The sequence below is a fragment of the Panthera uncia genome (genome assembly GCF_023721935.1).
Source record: "Panthera uncia isolate 11264 chromosome C1 unlocalized genomic scaffold, Puncia_PCG_1.0 HiC_scaffold_3, whole genome shotgun sequence".
In the NCBI taxonomy this organism is placed as follows: Eukaryota; Metazoa; Chordata; class Mammalia; order Carnivora; family Felidae; genus Panthera; species Panthera uncia.
This window is the reverse complement of record NW_026057584.1, coordinates 45,084,557-45,106,627: the sequence shown is the minus strand read 5'-3', so window position 1 is coordinate 45,106,627 and position 22,071 is coordinate 45,084,557. Positions and strand designations below refer to the sequence as shown.

The 22,071-nt window shown below is 36.7% G+C and overlaps 1 protein-coding gene across 1 annotated transcript in view; it reads right to left on the bottom strand.

The window, feature by feature from the left end:
* Positions 1–22,071, bottom strand: part of COL5A2 (collagen type V alpha 2 chain) — a 148,240-nt gene that overhangs the window by 25,274 nt on the left and 100,895 nt on the right. The window contains exons 15-34 of the mRNA XM_049615353.1: positions 21,110–21,154; positions 20,612–20,665; positions 17,650–17,694; positions 16,497–16,550; positions 14,156–14,254; positions 13,631–13,675; positions 13,415–13,513; positions 12,141–12,194; positions 11,744–11,851; positions 10,623–10,676; positions 9,963–10,061; positions 8,264–8,317; positions 7,451–7,549; positions 7,289–7,342; positions 7,124–7,177; positions 5,680–5,733; positions 4,839–4,892; positions 2,260–2,304; positions 1,605–1,703; positions 266–373 (exon numbers count right to left, since the gene is read on the bottom strand). Of these exons, the coding sequence (XP_049471310.1) occupies positions 266–373; positions 1,605–1,703; positions 2,260–2,304; positions 4,839–4,892; positions 5,680–5,733; positions 7,124–7,177; positions 7,289–7,342; positions 7,451–7,549; positions 8,264–8,317; positions 9,963–10,061; positions 10,623–10,676; positions 11,744–11,851; positions 12,141–12,194; positions 13,415–13,513; positions 13,631–13,675; positions 14,156–14,254; positions 16,497–16,550; positions 17,650–17,694; positions 20,612–20,665; positions 21,110–21,154 (1,377 nt within the window). The remainder of the gene's footprint in view (positions 1–265; positions 374–1,604; positions 1,704–2,259; positions 2,305–4,838; positions 4,893–5,679; positions 5,734–7,123; positions 7,178–7,288; positions 7,343–7,450; positions 7,550–8,263; positions 8,318–9,962; positions 10,062–10,622; positions 10,677–11,743; positions 11,852–12,140; positions 12,195–13,414; positions 13,514–13,630; positions 13,676–14,155; positions 14,255–16,496; positions 16,551–17,649; positions 17,695–20,611; positions 20,666–21,109; positions 21,155–22,071) is intronic.

The window sequence follows — 22,071 nt, the reverse complement described above, 5'->3', positions numbered from 1 at the left end:
GGCATTCTGCGTTCTGCATTCTGAAAGAAAGAAAGAAAGAAAGAACAAAAGAAAGAAAGAAAGAAAGAAAGAAAGAAAGAAAGAAAGAAAGAGAAAGAAAGAAAGAAAAGAAGGAAGGAAGGAAGGAAGGAAGGAAGGAAGGAAGGAAGGAAGGAAGACTGATTGACTTGTGACTCAGGATGGTAGAAGTAAAAGCCTGCCCAGGAAATCATGTTCAGTAGAAATGTAGAAAGTCTAAATGAATGAACTAAAAAAAAAGACTTACCCTGTCACCCTTGGGGCCAGGAGTTCCTGCGATTCCTCTTTCTCCTGGCATACCTTGAAGACCTGGTGGGCCTGTATCTCCAGGGGTCCCAGATGGTCCTGGACTGCCCTAAATAAACCAACAATAAGTGACCTCATCAATATAATATTAAAATTCAGCCACATTAAATTTCTCTTCTGGTAGGCCAAAAAATAGTTGCATGTGAGCAATTTCATATGGTTCAACTTAGGCCTTACATTTTTCATTTGTGAAATGTCTCTGAAGTGATATTTTGAAATAAAAAGAAAGATTTTGCTGTTTTGATTTTTGGTTTATATATTCAAGTTTTTTCTTTGGGGAAATTGAGCATCGATTCAAATAAAAATAAAAAAAAGAAAAAATAATTTTCTTTTTTTGACAACATCATGGGGATCCTAATAAAGAATGAAGACATTACATTTAGAGAGTATTTCACTCTCTCTCTAATGAACCCATGATATTAAGCTTGCTTACAAGCTAATTCAGTGATTAAATTGAAGCAGATCCTATGTAATCACTCTGGACCTTGAAGATGATAAAGGATCTAATGTTATATGAACATGAAAAATTCTACTTTAATCGTTTACACTGAAGTTGTCTTCTTGTCTTCTACCAATCTTAATATGGCACCCAAACCAAATAGTACTGATTTTTGCCTTATGATGTATTCTACTTTCATAATTAAAATACAACATCCTTGCATATGATTAGTAAGCAGAACTATGGAACCTGAGACAGAAAAACAATGGAACACATAATTAGGAATACCTCTTAATAAATTATGCAATTTTCTATTTATTGCTTCTGCTTATTAATGGAAGTCACTAGTTAAAGTTACACAAACAAATATTAGGAATGGATTTCTAGATGAGAATGTATTACCATGTGCACTAGACCATAATTTGCATCACAGAAAAGAGGCTTCTTTTCAACTGATTCTTTTTTTTTTTTTTTTTTGGGACAGAGAGAGACAGAGCATGAACGGGGGAGGGGCAGAGAGAGAGGGAGACACAGAATCAGAAGCAGGCTCCAGGCTCCGAGCCATCAGCCCAGAGCCTGACGCGGGGCTCGAACTCACGGACCGCGAGATCGTGACCTGGCTGAAGTCGGACGCCCAACCGACTGCGCCACCCAGGCGCCCCTGATTCTTTAGCGCCAAGGAAAAAGCCTAGTAGATGTTCACTCAATATTTGTTGAAGAGGAAAATCATATAATCAAATTATGTTGGAACCATAAGGGAAACACATTCTAGTTCTGTCATGTGTTTATAGAGCAGTAATCTTGGGACATTTGGAAATGCCAAGCTCAGGGCCATACTTACTTTTGGGCCATCAGGGCCGTGTCCTCCAGCCATTCCCTTCTCACCAGGGAGTCCGGTTATTCCTGGTTCTCCTCTTTCCCCTGGATTTCCGCGTTCTCCCTAGTGCAACATTGGGATGTCAGACAGTCTTAGCAACTGATCTGAAAGTAGGTTAAAAAGGTTTCTGGAAATCTGCAAAACTGCTTCTACTGGAGAAAAATTGAGAAATGAGCAACTATTGAGGCTCAATTTTCCTTTAAAATTTTTTTTAATGTATATTTATTTTTGAGAGAGAGAGGCTGAACACAAGCAGAGGAGGGACAGAGAGAGATGAAGACAGAATTCAAAGCAGGATCCAGGCACCGAGCTGTCAGCACAGAGCCTGATGGTGGGGCTCGAATTCACGAACCATAAGATCATGACTTTCGCCGAAGTCAGATGCTTAACTGACTGAGCCACACAGGAGTCCCGGGGCTCAATTTTCTAATTTAGTATTAAGAAATGAACCTGGAATAAGGATGTGCTAGTTTCACAGCACAAGATTTTCTCATAAGATTGATTTTCATCAGGTTAAAGAAACTGCATGCTTAAAATAAAGCCCAGTTTATGATGAAAGATGCTTTTTAAAACTAAAGCCAATGGAAACAAAGTTAATGACGAAGGAGAAAATACTTACTCTAGGTCCTAATGGGCCAACTGCTCCAGGATCTCCAGGAACACCCTATAAGATATAATTTTAAAAACTGGAAGAATTGCTTTGAGCTAAATTTTAGGTATTTATTACAAATCTTTCCATATCACATGTCTAGTTTCTTTTAATTTAATATTAGAAGTTTTGACTAAGCTCATACATTAGATGGAAATATTTTTCTAAAAAAAAGTTTATTATACTTGAACATTTGATTTTGGGCAATGAAACATGCAAAAGATTATCTCAGAAATATAATGCATTGGTTTTTTTAGAGACAACAAAATATACAGTAATTTTATTTCCTAACATGAACAAATTTTAACAGATGAAACTGAAATAAAAAGCAATAAAGAGACTGATCTTTTAAACAGAACCAATTCAATTTAATAAATATTTTTTGACCATACACTATGGACAATGTACTGGGAACTGTGGGTTCAAACTAGTGCAGTCATGATATATTACAAGTTTCAGTTTGTTCTTAACTAAAGGAAATTTTGTCATGAAGTTCAAAACTTTTCTCTTTGATTAAAAATAATAACTAATGACAAGGAAAGATGTTGTGTAGAAACATGGCTGTCAAAGAGTGAGATGGAAAGTAATTTAGAAGTTGGGTTGGTTCTGAATGAAGTTTTAAGGATAATTTAATCAAATTATTTTTCTTTCATTTTCTTTTTTAGGTATGCTAATGAGTGATATATGGTTTAAAAGAAAATCTAAATATAAACAAATCTGAGGGTTCTTTCAATAATATTTTATCTCATAAGAAAAATATTTTATCTCATAGTTTAATCAGCTTTACGTGGTATTTTTTAGTGATATGTAGTTAATGGTACATCTTGCAATTACTAAATATAATATTGCTTACAATTTTGTGGTAGATAGTGCACTATTCATAGTGTCTTGATTTATACCATTACACCCTGCAATATTTTGAATAGAGTACTTTTTGTCAAAGTAGCATATTTCTGGCAGTTTGGATGGTGACAGATAACTATGGTCACTAAAACCTCTACTGTCTATGTTTACAAAATCACAAATGTTAATCTCAATATATTCAATTATGCTTGCTTCCATCATAATCCTCCATCATGAGAAATTTTCATTTGTCTGCTAGAAGAATTCTCTTGGGCATATGGATATGTCTTAACTTTACATAAGGCATCAGTGTCCACCTTCCGTCCCCAACCGAGGACCTTGCCAGGCAAAGTGAAACATGAAGAAGCATAAACTGTTCTTGGATGGTAACTTCACATCCTCTGAAATGGAGGGCTGGCATTTCCTGTGCATTTAGCACCAGCACATAGGCTGGTAGCAGCCACACTAGAACGTCACTGCTACTACTGACTTAGGGACCTGCCTCTTATGTCAATTCCTCAAACAAACTTTGCCTTTTTCTAAAAACATGAAACAAAACAAAAACTGTATCAAGTGGGCCGCCAATCTGAAATGTATTGTTCTTCATGTGGTGTGGTCTTCATAAAACCCAAATCTAGTCGTACTACTCCCTACTTAAAAGCCTTTCATCGGGGCGCCTGGATGGCTCAGTCGGTTGAGCGTCCGACTTCGGCTCAGGTCATGATCTCACGGTCCGTGAGTTCGAGCCCCGCGTCGGGCTCCGTGCTGACAGCTAGGAGCCCGGAGCCTGTTTCAGATTCTGTGTCTCCCTCTCTCTCTGACTCTCCCCTGCTCATGCTCTGTCTCTTTCTGAAACAAAAATAAATAAACCTTAAAAAAAAAAAAAAAAAAAAGCCTTTCATCATCTTCCATTAGAAGAATAAGAGCAAATAATATTCAAATTCAGATTTTCTATAATCTGGCTCCTGATTCACCCACCAGCCTCATCTCTACCTCAAGTTATACTCTGCATTCCTGACTTACCAAATTTATTCAGTGCCTTAATTTGATCAGCAAAACCTTTGCACCTGCTGTTCCTATTTCCCGGAGTATTTTATTACCTTCCCTTCTCCTCCCTTACCATCACTCATCATTCAGATCTCATAAAATATATTACCTGGTCTGGGAGACTTTCCCTAAATCCCCAAGTCTGAATTAGGTCCACCCATACACACAGTGCCTCCCCAGAAACTCTACCTCATGTCCATTTTGTTCAACTGGTGGGGGCCAGGGATGATAAATATTTGTTGAAAGGTTAAGTGAATGAGTGAATCACTCACAGAAAAATAAATTAAACTGATGTCTTAATAAAATAATAGAAATAAAATGGTTAGTATCTGTTCATAACCATTTATAAAGCCTCCAGTAAAACTCTGTAGATATGACAAGACATAGACTTAGGGATTAAGAACAGTCTTGGGAAGCACACTATCAGGATTCAAATAATATTAGCTGTGTCACTTTGGGAAAGTTATATAACATCTGTGTGCCTCATTTGCCTCATCTGAAAAATGGTTATAATAATAATATGGATACCTAGATATATAGGGTTGCTTTGAGGATTAAGAGAGATAAGGCAAACCAGAACAGAACCTCAAATATAATAAGTGATATTATGAACCTACAATTTTTAGTATTGTTATTGTTACTATTACCTTAAAACTTACCTGATCACCTGGCTTTCCACCTTCCCCAGGAGGCCCTGGAGGACCAGGAAGCCCCTAAAAAAAGAAAAAAACAATTGTAGATTTGTAAAAGTTTAATAGGCCACTAGCATTAACAGGTTACCTTTTATATATCATGGAGTCTCCATGACTATACTTTCAAGCAAAATATATTGTTTAAACACAATCAAAACAGAATGAGAAAACCATTATCTTCTGTGATAATGCAGCAGCCAGTCAGCTTCTAGGTTTAGATTTTCATTTGCACACCACTTAGCAAAAAAAAAAAAAAAAAAAAAAAAAAAAAAAAGACCTAAGACTCTAACAGGAGATTCTTAACATTGGTCCAGTTTTTATGGGTCAGAAAGCAATATTTTAGGCTGCTAGAATAATAATGATAATAATAATAATAATAATATTAAAAGTCATTCCTAAAAGTTTTCTTTGCCAAATTATGATTATCCATGCCATTAAATAATGAACAATTTCCCACACCACATATATTTAAATAAATCATGAAAATTTGTTCAACGAAAATTTTAAGACATTTTGTCAATAAAACTAGATAAACCTTAAAATAGTTCAATAAAACTTCTTGAGGTATCAAGAACACCTAAAAATTTTAATTTGTTAATAATTTTGGATTTTGATCCATTTTTCAGGGGAAATCTGTTCCTTCCCTTTGAACAAAAATGTTGGGTTTTATCCAAATCTTTATTTACTAAAAGAGGGATGACTTTTTAAAAAATTGTGGAATTTCACATCATTTGACCATATCTTTTTATATTTAAAAAAATCAGTTTAATTAATGGTAGAATACATGGAAAACTGAATTATTACATACCTGAAAGCCAGTGGGTCCTGGGGGTCCCTGTTCTCCTCTCTCCCCAGCTAGACCCTAAGTCATAAAGGAAAGAAAATCATGAAGAGAGCCAGATCTTTACACCTGCTTCCTGTTTATGTGACCCACTGGAAGTATTGATATTTGCTTTTTTTCCAATCACATGCTTTTCACTTTAGCCAGATTATAAACTAGCATTACAAATAGTTTAATGAGATTCTTTGAGGTCCCTGCTGGTAAGAAAATGTCTTCTAAAGCCAGAAAAGAGACTGAAGACATATGTTTATTTTTTGATCCAAACATAAAATTGTCTGGAACCAAACACAAACTTCTGAGGAAATTGGAGAAATTGAACATGGAAAAATTCATTACTTTCACACATTTAATAGAAAGGTAATACAAGTGTCCCCTGCTTTTCCAAAGTTGGCATTATGTCACTTTGCTTTCATGAAAGACCTGTATTAGTACCTCTTTGTGCTAACTGAAAGGACTCTGAAGAGAATTTTTGCTTTTATGAAAAAAAGGCAAAAGGCATTCAGAGTTTGTTTTGCAGTGAGCTGTTATAGAGGCAGTGCACACCCAACTCTTTCTGGGAAACTAGACTTAGCATCTCAGTGTCATCTGTGTCTGTGAGCATCTGTGCTTTATCTGGATTTATTTTGCGCATCTGTTAGAGCAAGATATAGCCTAAGATATGTCCTAAGATATGCCAGAAAAGCCTAAAAGACGTTATTTTGGGATTCTGGGAATCTTAAGAAATTTTTCACATAAATTAATAATTGCTTCTTTGCTTTACACCACTTTGGCTTACAAAAATTTTCATAGGGACGCTCTAATTTCTGTTCCAATTTAGTTCTCAGTGTTGGAAGAACCATTAATCAAGCCTTCAACACTAGAGCAGCTGAAGAAAGCAAAGCTAACATTTTAGAAAGATATTTAAATTGCCCCATCATAAACAAATAAATATGCCAAAATATTTCTGATAAATATTTAATTTTAGAATCCTAGGATGCAGATGCACCTCAAAGGACAAAATACTTTCTTTTTTAGTCCCTCTCAAGAAAAATCAGCTAGCTTAGACAAATTTATATGAGACATTATCAGAAGAATGTAAGTATAGTTCAGTACTTATATTTTTCAATAAGAGACAGAACAAAGTATTTGTCAAACATGATTCTGTTCAGTTGATATGTTCCTTAACTGTGACACATAAGGACAATGAGGTTGCTTTTGCCATCAGCATTTTAAAGAAGTTTAAAATGAAAAGTCCAATCGCTCCATTTAAAAAGGCAGAAGGTGCTGGCACAGGGGTCAGAAGAAAAGATTAGAATTCTTCAATCTTGCACTTTCTCATTACTTGCCCTGAAACTTACTCATAAGTAAAGTCTTAAACAAACATCATCGAAAAGTGCAATGTGAATGTAATTCTCGCTAAAAGATCACATACCGGAGGGCCCACAGGACCAGAAGGACCAACTTCACCATCTTTTCCAGGAGCTCCCTAATATCACACAGAGATAATATGTGAAGTAAGGCCGTGAGACATTTGGGTCATTTCATATATATTTATATATATTTCCTCCCTTTTGGCAGAAAATGTTTGTATAGTTACCCTCTGCCCAGGAACACCAGCATTTCCTGCTTCTCCAGGTTTTCCAGGGTCACCCTAAAAGAAAGAATAGAAAACTACCTTAAAATTCAATCAGTTTGCTCATAACATGCCTACTTCAGGTGAGGATGATGATGAGATAGCAAACATATGCACTGTACTCACACTGCTACCTTTGGGGCCTGGAAGACCCATACTCCCGGGCTGCCCTCTGATTCCTATGGAGCCTGGAGGACCTGGCCGGCCATCCTCCCCCGGAGCACCCTACAAAATTGACAGGCGCAATGTAAGTTTTACGTAAATTCTCTCTGAATATCAGGTCACCCAAATTGTCACTTGCCTTTCTTTGCTTACTTCTGAAAGTTATATAAGTTTTAAATTATCCTTCATCTTTTTCTCAGTGAATCAGAACAGTTGAGTGTTTTAAAAAGAAAGTGCTGAAGGATGCTGAGTATTTAGAACAGAGATTTTACTCTGGTTCTACACATGAACCTCATCTTCACAGCTCCTTACGCTCTTCTATTCATAGGGGAAATTGTCCTTTTACTCTTTAATTTACTCTAGCTTGCGGTAATGAAAATTTGGGACTTCATTTCACATTTTTTGGTATAAAGGAAGGGCCTAGAATACATAAGTTACCAAAAGTCATACCTACTTATCTCTTAAACCTGTAAAGTTGGGAGGACATTTATGAAATGAGAATGTTTCCAGTAGACAAATTTCACCAATACTGGAAGAATACATAATTTCGACTTTTTCCCCAGATGTTAGAGAAGCAACTTCAATCTCAAACATTTATATCAATTAAACTTGATCAATTTTTAGTGAATTTTAAAATATGAAGGTCCTATGAATTTGCTTTGGCATTTTAAACATGTAAATATGATCAGCACTCACATGATTAAAAACATTAACCTCAAATAAACATCTTACGTTATATGTCTATCATGGCTGTGGATTTCTGTTTACGTCACTTACCAAAGGCCCAAGCTTTCCTTCAGGACCTTGAACACCAGGATTTCCTGTCAGACCCTGAAAATTAAAAGTGATTGTCATTTTGTTGCTGACCTGCAACTGAGGTAAAGATTCTAGAGAGTAGGGGCACCTGGGTGGCTCAGTCCATTAAACATCCAACTCTTGATTTCGGCTCAGGTCATGATCTCAGAGTTTGTGAGTTTGAGCCCCATGTCAAGCTCTGCGCTGACAGTGTGGAGCCTGCTTGGGATTTGCTCTCTCCCTCTCTCTCTCTGCCTCTCCCCTGCTCACTCTATCTCTCTCTCTCAAAATAAATAAGCTTTTTAAAAAAAGATTCTAGAGAGTAAAAATAGCACTTCATTAAAAGGATCTAGTTCCACTACACAATGCCCATTCTCAGTGGCCTTAGGCTCCTCTAGACAAACTTCACAGGCTAATCATGGGCCTCCCCCAGCCTGGTTTTGGAAGGATACAGAAAACACAGCATGCCAACAGGCAGCATCACGTGGGACTCTCCACTGGGGGGCAGCCCTCACAGCATGGCCTCCAAGGGCATCATCTAAGCCTTCTACAATGGACAGGCCAGATATGAGGAAATGAGTCTACATGGCAGGGACAGGAGCCACTCTGGCTTAGAAATCTCAGGTAACCAGTATTTGTAACAGCACCTCGAACACAGTATACTGATCTGGCAAGGTGAATGTGCAGGTACCAGTTTCTCCAAACTCAGGATGCCCAAAGCCATGCTCCCCTATAAGGTTTTTATAATTCATAGTCCTCCCAGGTCCAGATGTGGTCTACAGTCAGGCATCATTTTTACTATAAGCAATGCTGACTGCTCATTCACCTGGCATTCCAACTTTATTAGGTATCTAGGGAAGAAGTTCTAAGAAAGTTCCAGTTTCCTACATAGAAGGAGAAAGGGCTGTAGTAGACTTTTATTCATATATTTAAAAACACTGGGTACGGGGCACCTGGGTGGCTCAGACAGTTAAGGGTCTGACTTTGGCTCAGATCATAATCTCAGTTTGTGAGTTCGAGCCTTGCGTCGGGCTCTGTGCTGACAGCTCAGAGCCTAGAACCTGCTTCAGATTCTGTGTCTCCCTCTCTCTTTGCCCCTCCCCTGCTCACACTGTCTCTCTCTGTCTCTCAAAAAATGAATAAATGTTAATAAATACATAAATAAATAAATAAATAAATGAATAAATAAAAGTGTTGGGTTCAAGATTATGTGGAGCCAAATGTATATTTCCATCCAACAACTTTTTGTATAATTCCTTTCTTTTTAAGGAGCATTGTGGACAACTGAATGTAACAACAGCAATTACACACTTCAAATGAATTTTCAAGTAATATTTGTTCAGGATGAAATTTATCAGGAATTCTCTCTGCCAAAAGCCAAACAGATTTTTGTTAGCAAGTAAAGAAAAATAAAAATTGGCAAACAGGATTTTTTTTTTCCATATCAAGTGGCAAAACTATTAATGCATACTCCTTTGAGAAAGGGAGACTAGAAATTACCATGTTTTTCTATATGTCATGAAAATAACAAAGCAGTTTTTTTTAAAAAATAGTAAATCAGGTCAAAATCGTAAAAACAAAAGAAATGATCCAACTTGTCAAAACTAGCTTAATTAAAAAACACTTCACTGAGTACCGACGAGCTGTTCTGGGTCGATGTAGCAAACTGCTGTGTTCTTACCCGAGCACCTGGAAGGCCAGGTTCACCTGGACGTCCTGGGTCTCCCTGCCCTCCTTTAGGTCCTGAAGAACCTACAGGACCCCTCTCTCCTTGAGCCCCCTGTTCCAATGCAAAGCAGAATGTGTCAGAAAAAAGAAACAGTGCAGGAAGATAAAAGCAAGTGAATATCAAAATTGCCTGTTACAAATCAAAGCACTAGAATAACATACAAATACTTTGTCGAAGTGATTACAAAGTTACAAAAACTATCACTACATATTTTGTTCTAACTCCTAGTTCTTGTAGAATAATGGTTTTTCATTATTAATAAAAATTGTATTTAGATTATCACTCCAATAATCTAGATTTGGGTGAGGGGGAACACCAAAATTCTAGAGTCTAAATTTCTAGATAAAGGAAAGGTCTGTGACCTTTTCTTCTCAGCTGGGTCTCAGGAAGTCTGAAAACAAACTCCTACATACTTGCAACCATTATCCTTCTCCCCTAGCGGTCTATAATACATAAATTGCACAAGAGGGATTTGGCATTAGGCTTGACATCTGTGTCTGACTCTTTTCTGGATCTGAAGCCATGTGGACCAAAGCTAGATCACCATTCTGGACAACGGCATCTTTTGGGGCACCACCCACATGAATGTCAACATGGATGGGATAACCTCACCTTTGGTCCAGGTAAACCATCAGAGCCTGGAAAACCACGATTACCAGGAGCACCCTACAAATGACCAAAATGAGATTCTTAATTGTTGTTGATGTTTTTGCAATGTATAATGAGTGGGTAATTTTTATTTTTGGCATTACAAGGTTTTAGGAGTTGTGATCAAGCCAACATGGCAAAAGATAAAGTGTAAGGGACAAAACCCTAACTACATAGAAATATTTAAAAATTTTAAATTTTTGAGAATATGTCAGTATCAAGTCAAAAATTATTCAAATTAAGAACTATCCTAACAATTAATTGTAAAATAAACATAGAGCAAAATGGATATCTAGATAAGCAGCAAAGGAATGGCACCATCTACCATGATCAAAACGTCAGTGATGACATACATTAGTATTGTCTTGTATGTGAAGTACTGTGCGTTCTTTGAACGTCTCTACAAATGTAAGGTGATATTATCATTGTCCCTTTCAGACCTGTTTCATTATACTCCAGTCACAGCAACCTCTTCTAATCTCTGAAATCACCAAGCCCCTGCTGGCTTTGCACTAGCCATTTCCTCTGCTGACAGTGTTCTTACTCCCAAGGTCTCTTGCTGGTTCGTCCTCATCTTCAGGTAATAGCTAAAATGCCATCTTCCCAAAGAATCCACTTCTTAACCACCTAATATCACACTACTATCACATACTCAAAGCTACTCTCTACCACATCACCCTGTAATTTCCTAAGTGTATATGGAGCTCATTAAAATGTATAATTATATTTTTGTTTGGCTGTTGACTTGTTTATTGCTTACCTCCCCACTAGAATAAACTGTTGCTTACTAGCCCCCACATGAAGGCTGGGACCATAGCCTTCTTGTTCACTGATGTATCCTAAGTACCAATATATCGAATTGGCACAGTGTCAGTGTTGGCTAAATGAATGAATGAATGAATGGGCAATAATTATTAGACAGTTGGTTCCTTTAATACACAGTTAACCATACTCAACTGTGCAATGCATTTGCAAGCAATTCTTTCAATGACTCTAGCTTTCCTTATTATCCCCAAACCTCCCCACATAATCCCCCCCACACACACACACAACTCTAAGAATTTATCTTATTATTCAAATTTTACCCTTTCTCCCATTGGGCCTGGAGGACCAACTGTTCCTGGATCACCTCGGGGACCTCTTTTGCCTTCTTCACCAGGTGGACCTATTGGACCCTGAATACCATGTGGCCCCTATTAAAAACAGAAGGACAGTTACCAGCAACAGCCATTTGACAACTGAATTATAGTCAAAAGCTTCATTTAAATAAGTCAATTACAAATTTAAAACTATATTAAACTATTTCCATCCAAAGTAATGAAGTCAGTTACAAGTTTTAAACTAAAGTATTGCCACTCAAAGTTATATTTCTCATTGATATTATTTTAAACACTTGAGCATTTTGACCTGTGCACTGCTGGACAATATTCATGGTCTTCTTATCATTGAAACAAACAAACAAACAAACAAATGAAGACTTACTGGTTCCCCTTTGGGGCCAGCTTCTCCTTTGAAACCTGGAACTCCTGGATCACCCTAAAATAAAAGTATCAATAGTTATAAAACCCAGGACTTTTAGCCAGTCCAACTTGCTTTAATTAATTATAGTTAACAGGCCCTAAAAACTTTCTGCAGCTGAGTCTGTATTAACATTTTTTCTAATTTTGCAAATCTTGTAGAATGTATGTGAAATTTTATAAAACCCAGTATAAGTAGTTTATAGAAGTCTGTCTATTTTACAGTGGTCTTCAAAGGACTTATTTTTAAAATCTTGTGTGTTTTATCATGCATACTAGGAAAATTAGAATTATTCAGTTATTCCAATTTGATAATTAAAATTAGAACTAACAGTGACAACTTTTACAGATAAATCTATTTAGGGTATACTTTAGGAAATAGAGTTATTTACCCAGAATCAAAATAACTTTATATTTATGTTCTATTTATTGAGAGTTTGACAAGTTCAAATTCAGCATTTCATCTTCGGAGTGTTCTAGGGTTTTGGTGTGTATGTGTCTTTAAATACCAGTTAAACCTGTGGGAACCAGGTGGCTAAGAGAACATGATAAAATCAAATGTGAAATATCAGCAACACTCATATTTTAATAAATCTGCCACCAGGATTTAAAGGGATTTGTTAGCATAACTAAGTTACTTGGAACAGAATCTAAAATATTTGTTTTAGGCAGTGTTAAGAAAGAAAGTTTTAATTTTTATACAGAAGCTAAAAATACATAAGCACAACTTCTCAATGTGTTTATTTCTTATGGGTTTAGCATAACATTTTTTCCAATAAATAATTTCACAAAGTACGGAAATTTCTTTCAATATGAATAATATGGTGGAATCACTCTTCAAGATAACTCTCAAGAAATAGCTGGTGAACCCATTTTTAACCAAATTGTCATTATAACCTCCACATTTCTTCACACTGGCTTGGAAAATATTTCTATAATGTGTACTATTCAACCACTCATAAATATCTATGAGATAGACTATAAAGTTATGACCTTATTATTTTAAATTTTAAAAAACCACTAAAATTTAACACAATGTAATAACGTTCCCTTTTGAATTTAAACACCTAAATTGTACATTAACATGTGGCTTCCACTTTACAAAGATTCCTATCTTCACTTGCCTCACTCAGATATGTCCCATTATCCATGTTTCATTGGCTCTCATTGAATATTATTTTGCTTGGTGATCTTAGTCGGATTATACTAATGGATGATAGTTATTTGAAAGGACATTACCGGTTGGCCTCGAATTCCTGGAGGTCCTGTGCTACCCTGAGGTCCTGGAGATCCAGGGGGCCCTGCTAAGCCAGGAGGACCAGAGGTCCCCGGAGAGCCCTGTCAGAGTAGAAGAGTGACATGATGAGCAGAGAACCCAGTAGAAGTCTACTGTCAATGTCCAAAGGATTGTATCCATTTGAACTTCACGTGGCATTGATGCAGTTAGTTACTCACCGTTGGGCCTTTGGCACCAGGTGTACCATCAGTTCCTACTGCACCCTAAAAGATCCATGAAAAGTTTACAAAATATTAAGCCATATCTAGGATGCTATCCAGATGTCCACCCACATTCCAAAAGGAGGCAGAAAAATTATTGTAAAAACTTAACCACCGTGGGGAACCTGAGTTCGAGCACCATGCCAGGCTCTGTGCTGACAGCTCTAAGCCTGGAGTCTGCTTCAGATTTTGTCTCTGTCTCTCTCTGCCTCTCTCTAAGTCACACACACTCTCTCTCTCTCTTTCAAAAATAAACATTAAAAGAATCAACCACCATTATATCATAAAACTCGCTTTCTGACTAATTCCCTCTTCCATAAAATAGATAAAATTTTGCAGAGTTGACAAGAGAAATAGGTTTCTTTAATCAGTTGGAAACACTCATTCAGAATTCAAAGAGGATATATTAAAACTGTTCTGACGTTATAAAAGATGTCAAGCTTTCTGTCAAGAACACAATTCTTAAATGTACTGGGAACTTACGGGAAGACCTTGAGAGCCCACTGGACCAGGTGGCCCAGTTTCACCTCTTTGTCCCTGGGGACCTTCAGGGCCTCTTGCCCCAGTGGGACCCGCTTCTCCCTAAATGGGTACAAAAAGAAATGTTATAAGAAAAATATAAATGTGGTGTCATTCAAAGTTTATTGCTTATTTGGAGCCCTACATGCTATACTCAAGTATTTTTAAAGGGTGATGAGCACTAATCAGTTTATAAGGGTTGTGTGTCTAACCTAGCTTAAGGAGTAGACTCATTTTCCAACCCATCAAGTATGATAATATCTTCAGTATTACCAGCAGAGTAAAGTGGTCAAGGTAACCTGATATCTACCCTTATTTCAACCCATGAAAGTAGTCCAGATAGTAAATAAAAATACAGATGCCTCGTTAAGTTTTAATTCAGATAAATAACAAATAATTTAAGTGTAAGTTTGTCCCAGGCAATATTTGGAACATATCTATACGAAAAATTTATTCTTTACTTATCTGAAGTTTAAACCTAAGTGGGTTTCTGTATTTTATCCAACATATTAGGTCCCAATGTAGATCTAATCCTAGAGAAACCTGGACCTAGAATTTCAGAACTAAAATTCTAAGCCTGAGGAGGTTCATTAGTGCTAATAAATATATAAAATCCCGACTGACTCTCTGAAATTCGAAGAACTGGATATGGAAGTTTATTTTTCATCCAGAGAAACAGAGACCATGGAAGTACTTTATAGGTATAGCAGAATCGTGGCCAAAAATGAAGATCTGGAAACTTTATGCTTGGCAGGGGAGGATGGTAGGATAGGCAAACAATTTCTGAGAAAACCAGTTTTGCTAAGCATTTGGCTTTATTAAACAGTCTTTAGTAGCCAAAAGCCAGTACTAGAAAAACCCAGGAGGAGAAGGAATTATGCAGAGTGAGCTGTTATATAAATTGCCATTGCTAATGAGGTCTTCACTAGATGCCATAGTAGGAGCAGAAACTATTTTCTGCCAAGTCTTAGTCCTGGGCATTGTGAGCATTCTTTCCTTAATTCTCTGGCCAAAGCTCAGTTTGAGGGTAGAGGGTCTCACAGGAAGGAGAGAAGGAGTTTTGTATATTTTGATGGGAACATGGGAGGTTGGGCCCTCCATGGCCAGAGTCAGTGGTGGTAGGATTAGCACTTCAGGGAGGTCAGAAACAGAGGGATCTCAAGAAAGTCTTATCTGCTTGAGTGCACAGTGAGCTGTCAGTGAAACAAGGGACTGGTTGATGAAATGATTTAGGGACAGCATCATTTTAAAGTAGCAGCATTCCTGTGGCACAGAGTTTAAAGACAGTGTTAGAGAGAGCCCGAAGAATAATTTAACCCGATGACTCTCACATTTGAGAGTATTTGAAATGTTAGCTATGGACTTTTTGTTGTTTTTGTTTCACAGTTCAAAGTCCATTTGTGTAGCACTACCAACGAGAAGCAAGGACCTATATTGAGGGCATCCTCTGCATCAGGCAGTATTAGAGTTTGCATTGCTCTCTCATGTAATCTTCAACAAAATCCCATGAGAAAACAAGACTTACAGAAGGGAAGTGACTGCCATGGCCACAATCATTTTTGTACAGCAGAATCTTATGAGTAAATCCCTTCTTTGAGATGAAGAAAATTATGGCCAAGGGAAACTGGGCGTGAGGGGTAATCCAATGTACTGTGTTGTTTAAAGTGTGAAAACAGTGTTCTGAATGTATTCACTAATTTAGCTAATATAATCTTAATAACCTCTTACTGTAATCCTTGAATTTATCACCCAAAATACTGAAAGAACACATTGTGACTCACTACAGATGTAAATCATCCCAGCAGAATGCTTTAATCCAGTCCCCTGTGGAAAGCCAAATAGCCTCCCTGCCTATTCCTTTCATGGTTGTGTAAATGGTAGGGGGCCTGGGTTGGAGTGAAAGCCAGCATTGTGTGAAAGAACAGCCTTTTGACAACCTTTGATTTATTTTAACCTCCTATTGTTTAGAACATTCTGCTATTTATTACTGCCAGGCACTGTATCCAAGAGCAGAGTTCCAATTCAGATTAATCTCTTACTCTTTGCAGCTGTTACAATTGTCTATTTTAGAGTTCTAATGCAGCGGATTCTTTGATATTACAATTGTATGATTAGCAGTAATTCTCCTTTAACTACATATTGCATAGTAATCTCATTTTTAAATTTATTTCTTTTCCTACCATTATACACACTGAGAATGCTCTAGGTTTTTTCCTTAGTTAAGAGTGACTTCCATACAATTAATGACATTCTCATATCATCAAGTAATTCTTATAATCAAGAGCTAAATATATTAATATTTTACCTTCATTCCAGGATTTCCTGGAAAACCGGAAGATCCAGGAATCCCAAGAGGACCCTATTAAATGAAACCAGAAAAGTGATCAGATTTTTAAATTAATATCTAATTAAGTCATCTTTTATTCTTTGACAACATTCTGTATTTTGACACATGAGAAAAATCCACTTAGTACTTCAACATCACAAAGATAATGTAATTTTATTATAGTATCTTCCAACATTGATATGAAATAGTGCTAAAAAACTTGTCCAGTGGTATTAAACACAATAGAATTTCTTAGTTGTACTATATAAGAGAGTAAGTCCATCAAAACACAAATTGTTTGAAATAACTGCTTCTTGAGAGATGTACTTTCTTTGTATTAACCAAGTAATACAGTTTTGAGAAAGTTATGTTTTATACCATAATCTAGGTCTCTTTAAAAAAAATGATGCTTAAGAATCATGAGGATATTTCAAAGTGATTTTTGAAGGGCTAATATGTGGATATTTGTCACCATCCTACATTTGGGAAGACATGCATAGAGTTTAAGCCATTGACTTAAAGGTCAGATTTAAAGGAAATGAGTATAAGAGGAATTCCATTCTAGGTTATCCTGATTCTTCTTTGAGGATTTGTTTTAATTCCATCAGTTTTTCAGTAACAAAATCTCTTTTAAACTACAGTTATTCTTTCCCTCCCTTCTTTTGTTTCCTTTTTATGAATAACGAGGGAGAAAATATCCTAAGGGCAAATAATTCAAATCTGATTTACCCTCCTAGTATTCCCCTGAACTCATCATGTTTTTTTCATCTATCCATCCTATAAACCATGCTATATTCCTGTTCATTTTATACACTCATCTTTCAAATCTTAGCTTGAAAGTTACTCCTTTTAAAGTCTTCCTTGATATATTTATCTCACTATAAACGTAGGTGCAGGTACCCTATATCTTGTTGCACTCTATAGCATAGCAGTTAGCAACAGCATTATGATACATTATTAATCGATATATCTCTCTTCCTTGATAGACAAGGCAATTCCCAAAGATAAATTCTGTGTGTTTATCATCTTTTTATTCCAAGTGTCTGAGATACAGTGGGTGCTCTGTAAATTTTAATGAATGTACAAATGGAACAATAAATAAATGAACAAATATGAAAGTCATACAACTCACCATTGGCCCAGGTTTTCCAGGCATACCATGTGTACCTCGTTGTCCCTAATTAGGAGAAAAGGGGACAAGATAAAATTATATTTTCTACAGTATTTGCTCATAATTAATTCGTTTTATGAAAATTTCCATGTTAAAAACTGAAGAATAAATATTTAAAGTTAACCAACAACAACCTTAACTAGGTCAAAAGCAATTAAAATACATTTTTGTACAACAATAAGGTAGGAATAAACACATCTACCCTTATAACAATAACAAAGAACAATCATGACTTAAAAAATGAAACTGATTAAAATGATTCTTCTTACTTGAATGTATGACTTTCCATCAAATGAGCTCAAAGACAATGAAATTTTGTATACCTCAGTCTTTTTAATAAGCAGATTAACTCAGAGGAGTTAAGACCCTCCCACAAACTGCCCTCAGCTAAGGTAGCATTCCCAAAATTATGCCTCTTCCAAGGTCAATGAAGCAGTACAAAGGATTGGCCCTCATTCAAGACAAGTGTGAAAAGCCATCCGGTCCCATAGTTCTCATGGAACAGAAGACTCATGGAGACTGGGGTCTTTGTTGTAATTATAGTACAGTTTATATTCTCCATGCAACAAAGCCTGTTTTTTATTCATTTCTTCACCAATGTAGTTTCTGAGAGCACTCCCCAATAAATTTCCTGCACACCAGTCTTTGCTTTGATGCTGTTTCCTGGGAAACCTGAACTGAGACCAATACCATTGGTACCAGAAGTAGTACAAAAAAGCAGACTCTAAAATGGAATTTTAAAGCTGGATTCCTCACTGACCAGCTGGTGATCAATGAAGTCTGATTCACTCTTGACATCTGGTGGTAATGCAGCAATAAATATTGCCTCCAATGGTAAACTAAGAGAGGGCACAAGTGTAAGAGAAAGGGCTATGGGTACAATAGCTCAGGCACTTGAAAAGGTTTAGAAGAAATAGCAATTATAAAGTTGATGGAATTGCATGAACTTGTTGAATGAATACACTGGAGAAAGACTTTGAAAGGCTAATCGAGATTAATCATCAATATAAGATTCCTTGGAAGCATTTTAAAATCTTGTGATCTTCTACAGTCTGAGGGAAGAAAATCCTGAAGGTTGGGCCCAGGGCTTGATAAAGGTTCAAGAGTTCTTGAGAAGGTTGAATTCTAAAACATGGAAAGGCTGTTATGCCATGGTCAGGGGCTTTGATTAGAAGGAATGTAATTTGACATTGGGATATCTTAAGAACTTTGAAATCTCAACCCTGAAGCCTATGGGCCTGTAGAAATTCTCACCATTCCCACCTTTAACAGCATATACTTCTCCCTTCCTTAAAGATGTTGCAGAAGCCTCTACTTTATCGGACAACATGTGCTATCACCACCACCACCACTTGCCCCTGCTCGTTGGCCACCAGACCAATAACTAGCATCAAGTCACAAAATAACTGAGTTGAGGAAAATCTTCTTCTGATAAAAGAGGGAAAATAGACCCCAAAGGAGCTATGAGTCCTATACGTCATGTAGAGCCAGAATCCAAAAGAGAATGTGTGGGAGTAGGTCCTGAAGGTACTGGATCGTGAGGGAAAGGATATAAAGTGGAGAACTTTAATGATATGGAAATATTCTCCCATGATACACATTTAACACTCTCATAAATATCCTGAAAGATGGTATTAACATGAAAGATGGTTCTTGGAAACTCAGAAAGAGCAATGCCCCACACTAAGTGAGGTAGAAATGCCAGAACTGTCTTGGCAGACAGTAGAAGAAAGCACAGAGAAGTGAACATACTAGATTGGATATATTATGTAAGGATGGATACATCAACAGTTGACTATATTCTACAATATTTTCTATGTTTCCAGGGGACAGTCTATCTTCAAGGGGACAAGGATTGGCCTAGTGAGAAGGTCTCACTTCTCCCAAACCAGGGCCCTGACTTTGACACCATTGAGAAACTCTAAAGTGGTTTTCTTCTGTAAGCTAAGGGTAACATCAGGGGATGCTGTACACCTGAGTGAGATTCCTAATACTAATGGGGATGATAAATGTAAAAATAATAGAGGCAAGGTGGCAGTCCTTAATTGTCCAAATGAAAACAGGTAAAATATAATGAATTGCAAGGTTGAAATATTAGCTGCCTAACCTTCAGAGATCTATGAAGAGAATTAAAAGAATATTCCCTTTTTCTAGCTAGGTTCAAGGTACACAGGCAGACAGTAAAAGTATTTCTCAATCTATGCATTTAAAATAAATCAAAGACAAGGGTGCCTGCATGGCGTAGTTGGTTGAGCTTCGGACTTCAACTCAGGTCATGATCTCACTGTTCGTGGGTTCGAGCCCCGCGTTGGACTCTGTGCTGACAGCTCAGAGTCTGGAGCCTGCTTCAGATTCTGTGTCTCCCTCTCTCCCTGGCCCTCCCCTACTCATGCACTGTCTCACTCTGTCTCTCAAAAATAAATAAATGTAAATTTTTTTAATAATAAAATAAATCAAAGACAGATGATAAAGAAACTCAGCTCTTGTAAGGGTACACTCAGTACTTACCTTTCAGGATTGTGATGGATATAAAATAAAGATAATGGAAGAATGCTTGGCATATAAAACCTGCTTGAAAAATGTAACCTATTATTATAATTTTACTACTATTCCCAATTTCATATTTTCCCATGGACTATATTCCATGTTGCTGTAGGTTTTTATAGTTTTCTTAACTTCAGCATTCAGATAAGTAAGCAACAAATATACTGTGGTTGTATAAGATGTTAATATTAACAAAAGGTAGGTGAAGCGTACACAGAAACTCTCCATAGTATCTTTGTAACTTTTCTGTAAACCTAAATTTATTTCAAAATAAAAAATAAAGATAAAAAAATAAATTTAAACGTAGGCAACCAGTACCATAGTCTCATTTAAAAGACATGTTCAGTTCATTTGAGAGAGTTGAAATATACATACTTACAGGAGCACCCTGTGGCCCAAGTCTCCCTCTTTCTCCTGGCATTCCCCTTGGACCCTACAGATGAGAGAGGGGAAAAAAAAAAAACACCTCTTAAAGCATCTTATTTGAATTCTAAGGTAGTTTGACTACATCACTCAACTCAATCGAGACTCAATATTATTAGCTACCAAACAATATGACCAAACAAGGAGCAACTTCAGGTTTGAAACTCTCTACCTATGGGGATACATAACCTACCACCTCTTACCTAAACAGATTTCACTTTATATAGCTTTAATGGGCTAAGTCTATAATAATCCTGTTTAAACACTAAGAAACAAGAAACTTTTTCTATTCAAAGGGTGCAATTCTCTGAGCGTGCTGGTCTGCCAGCTGGTAATCAAGATTACTTCATCAGCTATCATATTTCCTCCATGTTTTTTTTTATTTTGCATTTAAACATTCACTTAATATAGTCTAAAAAGCAAAAAATGCTCAAAGTATTAAATTGATACATACCATAGGACCCATGGCACCCATTGGACCAGTAGGGCCAGCTTCACCCTAAAGCAAAAATGAGATTATAGTACAGTATAAGAAACCTACAATTGATATTCACATCACTTTTTCTACGTGTATGTCATTTTAAAAGTATATTTTCAAACTGGCTATTTGAAAGGCATACTTGAAATGACGGACCTCAAAATTCTGCTGTATTACTTTTTCTCAAAGAGCGATGGCAATTTAGTTTCTATGGAAATAAGTATAAAATAAATTGAGGATATAAACAAGATTGATGGAACCATCACATCCGCCCACATTAATTAGTATCAACAAAGTAATTATATGTTTATGTCTGATGATACTTAAGCTCAAGTAAAACTTTATATAAAGTTAAAATTGATTAATATTCCTTTAAGATCTATTATAGGAAGCTCAAAAATTAAAAATTTAAAGCCAACACACACACACACACATACATATATGTATGTACATATATCTCACATTTATGTATATTTCACATGATGCTTCCCACTAAAAAGTCCTCTGTCCTTCTTCTATGGTCTCTCTCTCTCTCTCTCTCTCTCTCTCTCTCTCAACATAAACACATCTTGGGAAGAAACAACAATGGCTAGAAGGCCCTGGAATCGAAAGGGTACTTTAAAAATTGAGCTAATCGGGGAGCCTGGGTGGCTCAGTCGGTTGAGCGTCCGACTTCAGCTCAGGTCACGATCTCGCGGTCCGTGAGTTCGAGCCCCGCGTTGGGTTCTGGGCTGATGGCTCGGAGCCTGGAGCCTGCTTCCGATTCTGTGTCTCCCTCTCTCTCTGCCCCTCCCCCATTCATGCTCTGTCTCTCTCTGTCTCAAAAATAAATAAACGTAAAAAAAAAAAATTAAAAATTGAGCTAATAAACTACCTAAACCTCTCAGATATTTTTGAAGGAGAAAAAAGAGTGAATTCGCAGTACCATCTTCATCCAC